This window comes from Phacochoerus africanus, unplaced genomic scaffold (genome assembly GCF_016906955.1).
Source record: "Phacochoerus africanus isolate WHEZ1 unplaced genomic scaffold, ROS_Pafr_v1 Scaffold_18, whole genome shotgun sequence".
In the NCBI taxonomy this organism is placed as follows: Eukaryota; Metazoa; Chordata; class Mammalia; order Artiodactyla; family Suidae; genus Phacochoerus; species Phacochoerus africanus.
The window spans coordinates 198,585-205,322 of record NW_025927375.1 but is presented as its reverse complement, the minus strand read 5'-3'; the positions used below and the strand labels follow the sequence as shown (position 1 = coordinate 205,322).

The window sequence follows — 6,738 nt, the reverse complement described above, 5'->3', positions numbered from 1 at the left end:
TACAATGTTGTGCTTTTTCTTACTCTATATATTTCATTAAAAGAATAGACTGTCCTTTGCCATGATCAGGGATTTGTTATCTCTCCATTTCCTTGCTCCTCTAACATTCTTTACGCCAATGTATAGAAAGAGATGAATAACATAGAATCCAGTGAGAAAGGAGCTGTACGAAAACTGGATTTGGGACATTGTGAAATAGTGCTGAAGGTACCAGGGTGTATGACCCCAAGTGTGAATATTGGCTTGTAAATTTCCTGAATCCAAAATATGCACATAGTAGGACTGTGTGCTCATTTACCTGTTTCCTTTCTTTCAAACCTCTCTCTCTTCTTTTTCAACAGGTGTCAGAGCTACACAGGACCACAAAATCTAATGGGTGTCTCAGAATTCTTGCTCCTGGGACTCTCAGAGGATCCAGACCTGCAGCCCTTCCTCCTTGGGCTGTTCCTGTCCATGTACCTGGTCACCATGTTGGGGAACCTGCTCATCGTCCTGGCTGTTGCCTCTGACTCCCACCTCCACACCCCCATGTACTTCTACCTCTCTAACCTGTCCTTGGCTGACATGGGCTTCACCACCACCACTGTCCCCAGGATGATTGTGAACACCCGGACTCACAGCAGAGTCATCTCCTATGCTGGCTGCCTGACACAGATGTCGTTTTTTATGCTTTTTGGATGTTTGGATAGTCTCCTCCTGACTGTGATGGCCTATGACAGGTTTGTGGCCATCTGTCACCCCCTGCATTACTTGGTCATCATGAACCCACGTGTCTGCAGCTTGTTAGTGTTGGTATCACTCCTCACCAGCCTTTTGGTCTCTCAGATGCACAGTTCGGTGGTGGTAAAAGTTGCCTACTTCAGAGATGTGGAAATTTCTCATTTCTTCTGTGATCCTTCTCAGCTCCTCAACCTAGCCTGTTCTGACCCTTCCACCAATACCATAGTCATGTATTGCGTGGGTGGCATCTCTGGTTTTCTCCCTATCTCAGGGATCCTTTTCTCTTACTCTAAAATTGTTTCCTGCATTCTGAGAGTCTCCTCATCAGGTGGGAGGTACAAAGCCTTCTCCACCTGTGGCTCTCACCTGGCAGTTGTGTGTTTATTTTATGGAACAGGCCTTGGGGTGTACCTCAGTTCAGCTCTCTCACTTTCCCCCAGGAAGAATGCAGTGGCCTCAGTGGTATACACTGTGGTCACCCCCATGCTGAAGCCCTTCATCTACAGTCTGAGGAACAGGGACATCAAAAGGGCCATGAGGAGGTTCTTTGGCCAAACAGTCTGATTTCAGTATGTGGGTGTCACCCATTTGGAATGTACTTTGGGAAATGTAGAAACATTAAACATGTAGACTTGAAATTCTCCCTCTCTTATGTCATCCTTTTTGTAGCTCCTATGGCCTTCGCTCTTCTCCTTGCTTACCACCTGACTCTTTCTTCTTTTGTCATTTCTTTAATGGACTGAAGTTGAGTTCTAGGATCCTTTGCAGATCATAATCACCACATGGCAGAATATTTGCTGCACACCTGAAGGTAAGACAACATTATGAATCAACTATGCTCCAATATAAAATAAAAATTAAGGAGCTCCTGAGTTCCCTGGTGGATCAGTGGGTTAAGGATCTGGCATTGTCACTGCTGTGGTGTGGCTTTGATTGCTGGCCCAGGAATTTATTCATGCTGCAGGTGTGGCAAATAAAATAAAAGCGTACACACAAAATAAAATAAAAAAAATTAAAGGACTTCCTGTTGTGGTGTAGCAGAAATGAATCTGACTAGTATACATGAGGATGTGGATTTGATCCCTGGTCTTGCTCAGTGGCTTGGGGATCCAGCATTGCCATGAGCTATAGTGTAGGTTATAGATGCCGATCAGATCCAGCATTGTTGTGGCTGTGGTTTAGTCCAGTAGATGTAGCTCCAATTCAAACCCTAGCCTGGGAACTTCCACATGTTGTGGGTGTGGCCCTAAAAAGCAAAATAAATAAATAAATAAATAAATAAATAAATAAATAAAACGTAAGGATAGAGTTCCTAAGATTCTTTTTTTTTCTGGTCTTTTGTCTTTATAGATCTGCACTGATAGCATATGGAGATTCCCAGGTTAGGGGTCCAGTCTGAGCTGTTGCTTCCGGCCTACACCAGAGCCACAGCAATGCCAGATCCAAGCTGCATCTGCAACCTACACCACAGCTCATGGCAACACTAGATCCTTAACCCACTGTGCGAGGCCAGGGATGGAACCCACAACCTCATGGTTCCTAGTCAGATTTGTTTTCACTCCGCCATGATGGTTACTCCCTAAGATTCTGTTTTTTTTTTTTTTGTCTTTTGCCTTTTCTTGGGCTGCTCCCATGGCATATGGAATTTCCCAGGCTAGGGGTCTAATCTGAGCTGTAGCAACCGGCCTATGCCAGAGCCACAGCAACTCGGGATCCGAGCCGCGTATGCGACCTACACCACAGCTCACGGCAACACCAGATCTGTAACCCACTGAGCAAGGCCAGGGATCGAACCCGCAACCTCATTGTTCCTAGTCAGATTTGTTAACCACTGAGCCATGATGGGAACTCCCCTAAGATTCTTAATAAAATGAAGTTGCCTTTTGTTTATGCATTATTATGCTTATTTAACCATGGTCATCACACCCACCTAGAACATGTTCCATATGCCCTCCTAATTTATTCAACTAAACTGGTGGAGATTTTCATTCTGTGCTAGAAGAGTGTAAAAAATAATTCACTCTATGCATTCTCGACAGCCTTCAATCTCAGCTTAAACTTCCACAAAAAAATTTCAGTACATTTTCTCAATTTCTTACATGGTTAATTTTGTTTTTGATAATTATATAAGTGAACTTTTTATGAGAAGAGCTTTTCTCTCTCTCTCTCTCTTTTTGCCCACAGTTGCATCATATGGAAGTTCCCAGGCCAGGGATGTAATATGAGCTGCAGCTGCCACCCATGCCACAGTGGTGGCAATGTTGGATCCTTAACCCTCTTTGCCACAGTGGGAACTCCAAACTTTTCTCTTTTAGATGCTAGTGTAAAGCTAAAATTTCATGGATTCTTTTTGGAGTGATAAAAAGATCTAAAACTGGATTGTGGTGATGGTTGAACAACTCTGTGAATATACTAAAAACTATTGAATTGCACACATTAAATTGGTGAATTTTATGGTGTGTGAAGAGTGTCTCAATAATTTCTTAAGATTAAAAAAAATATTGTTCCTAGATGACTAGCAAATGGGATAACTTGCACCTACATTTCAACTTTTCACACAGGGTAGTTTTCTCTGACCAAATCATTTTAAGTTCCCTCTTCTGGATAGTACCCTATTTTATTACCAGTTCCAGAACTGTGAACAGAACAACAGACATTATTTTTGAGGTAGATGCACATTGTTTGTAACCAAAAATAGATGTATTGTTTTTTTTTTGTGGGTTTTTTATTACAGCATTATTGGGACATAATTGACATATAACACTGTATAAATTTAATGTGTACAATATGGTGTTTTGTGACATGTGTCTATTGTGAAATGTTTACCAAAATAAGATTAACACACCCTTTTCTTCACCTAATTACCATTTTTTTTGGTTAGAAAGGTAACTCTAACCTCATAGCACTTTCAAGAATGTAACACTGTAGTGTTACCCATTATCGCCATGATGTACATTAAATCCCTGCAATTTCTTCATCTGTAACTCTGTAACTCAAACCACACCTCCTCTTTTCTACTGCCTTTCAGCCCCAGGCAACCACCATTCTACTCTGTTTCTATGAGTTCAGTATTTTCAGAATTTGAATAAGCTGGATCATACATTTGTTGTCTTTCTTTGTCTGACTTAATTTCATTTAACATAATGTTCTCAAGTTTCATCCGTATTCTACCAAGTGGCAGGAATTCCTTCTTTCTTATGGCTGTATAATATTCCATTTGTGTACCACTACTACTACTATATAACATTTCTTTTTAAAAACATTTTTATTGGATTATATATAGTTGACTTAAAAAGTTGTTAATTTTTTTCCTTTTTCCAGTATTTGCCTTTTATTTTATTTACTTCTGCTCTTTTTTTCTCTTTTGGTCTTTTTAGGGCCACAACAGTGGCATGTGGAAGTTTCTGAGCTAGGGGTGCAACGCCAGATCCCGTCTGTGTCTGTGACCTACACCAGAGCTCATGGCAAAGCCAGATCCTTAAACCACTGAGTGAAGCCGGGTGAACTCACGTCCTTGTGGATACTAGTCAGATTCATTACCACCGAGCCACAATGGGGACTCCCTACTGACTTTTGCTCTTGATTTCTTTTTTTAATTTTTTAAGTTGATTTTTAAATTTTATTTTTATTAGATTCTAGTTGATTTCCAGTGTTAAGCAAATTTCTGTTGGTTTTTTTTTTTTTAATTTTAGGGATACCACATTTCTTTATCCTTCATCATCAATGGATACTATGTTGTTCCCCTTTTTTTTTATAGTTACATCACCTCCTTTGGAAAAATACCCAGAAGTGGAATTGCTGTTTCATGTAGCAGGTCTTTTTAAAAATTTTAAGGAACTTCCATTCTCTTGTTCACAGTGACCATACATTCATATCAACAGTGCCTCTGGATTCTCCTTTCTACACATCTTTGCCAGCATTTGCTATCTCTTGTCTTTTTTGTTTTTTAAATTTTACTGTAGTATAGTTGACTTACAATGCATTCATTTATTGTGTACAGCAAAGTGAATTAGTTATACACATACATATACCCATTCTTTTTTCCCCATATAAATCCACTCAATCATTTGTAATAATCTCTTGTCTTTTTGATAAAAGTCAGTCTAAAAGTTGTGCCTGTGATATATCCACCTGCTCTTTCATGTCCCCTGCTAGGGGCACAGGTCCTGACCTGATAGCTTCATCTTCCTTCCTGCCCTGTTCTCTGTGGATATTATTTTTACAGTCTTGGTAGTAGAAGAAATGCTCTCAGAAATTCTGGTGTGTTTTCACTGAAAATTACTCTGCCCATAGATACATTTATTTCTTTTGTCTTTTTAAGTCTTTGCCCACAGCACATGGATGTTCCCAGGCTAGGGGTAGAATGGGAGCTACAGTTCCTGGTCTATACTACAGTCACAGCAATTTGGGATCCTAACCATGTCTGCAACCCACACCACAGCTAACAGCAGTGCCAGATCCTTTAACCCACTGAACTAGGCCAGGGATCAAACCTGCATACTCATGGATATTAGTCGGGTTCATTACCACTGATCCACAATAGGAACTCCAAGAAAAATGTGAAGATAATTTAACATTTATATATCCACTATTTTTTTTCTTTCCTGGAAGCCCTTGTCTTCCATGAGCATCTCTAAGAACTCCTGGAGTTCCCGTTGTAGCTCAGTGGTTAACAAATCTGACTAGGAACCATGAGGTTGCAGGTTCGATCTCTGGCCTCACTCAGTGGGTTAAGGATCTGGCATTGCCATGAGCTGTGGTGTAGTTCACAGATGCAGCTCGGATCTGGCATTGCTGTGGCTGTGGTGCAGGCCGGCAGCTACAGCTCTGATTAGACCCCTAGCCTGGGAACCTCCATATGCCACGGGTATGGCCCTAGAAAAAAACAAAAAAAAAGTTCTTACATCTTTAAGAATTCCTGAGAGAGAGTCAAAAAACATGGTTTGCTTGTGTTTATTTTCAGGACTCTCACAGGGATCTATTTTATTTTTTTTAAGTGAAATTTATTCTTTTCTTTTATTTTTTTTTGGCTGCACCTGTGGCATGTGAGAGTTTCCAGGCCAGAGATCAAACCCACACCACATAAATGACCCAAGCCACTGCAGGAACAACGCTGGATCTTTAACCTGCTGTGCCACAAGGGAACTCCAGGATCAATTTTTCTCTAATGATAACTGCAATATTAAGACCCATAGGATAAAGTGTGTGGTTTGAAAATTTCTGCAAAAAATAAAAGGATAAAAAGGCGAGGATAGATATTTCTCAATTACACATCAAACACTGAATATGAGAAGATTCTTGTATCCTTTGAAGATACTCATTATGTGAAAAGAATTGAGAAAAGCACAAAGCCAATAACTAACTTAATTAATTAATTAATTAATTTATTTATTTATTTATTTATTTATTTATCTTTTTTGTCCTTTTATGGCCACACCAGTGGCATATGGAGGTTCCCAGGATAAGGGTCTAATCAGAGCTGTTGCTGCTGGCCTATGCCAGAGCCACAGCAACGCCAGATCCGAGCTGCATCTGTGAACTATACCACAGCTCACGGCAATGCCAGATCCTTAACCCACCAAGCGAGGCCAAGTATTGAACCCACAACCTCATGATCCTTAGTTGGGTCCCTTTCTGCTGCGACAGGAACTCCCAATCACTAATTTACTACATTAACACCAATATCTATGTTTTATATACACCATATCTTCTACACTCATCTTTGGCAGTGACCCTAACATCTGATCTCCTCTGCCCACTAGGCTCTGGCTTCTCTTCAATATTATTTTACTGCTGCCCATTTATTTTAAAGAGCCCCAACACTCCTCTCTCACGAATCAACTCTACTCAAATGCTGTTTGATCAAGGATACTCATCATGGGAGGGGGAACTGGGAGAAAAGAACACAGCATATGTCTCTTGATGTTACAAACATAACTGACTTTGGTTTCCATGTCCCATGTCCTATAAATTCATCTTTGCCATTTATCTTAGAATCTTATCCCTTCTACTCACTAT

At 40.4% G+C, this 6,738-nt stretch overlaps 1 protein-coding gene across 1 annotated transcript; it reads left to right on the top strand.

The window, feature by feature from the left end:
- Positions 1–267: 267 nt before the first annotated feature.
- LOC125119217 (putative gustatory receptor clone PTE01) lies at positions 268–1,421 on the top strand. The gene has a single exon (XM_047766077.1). The coding sequence runs from the start codon at positions 268–270 to the stop codon at positions 1,282–1,284; it is 1,017 nt and encodes a 338-aa protein (XP_047622033.1). The 3' UTR covers positions 1,285–1,421.
- Positions 1,422–6,738: the final 5,317 nt, after the last annotated feature.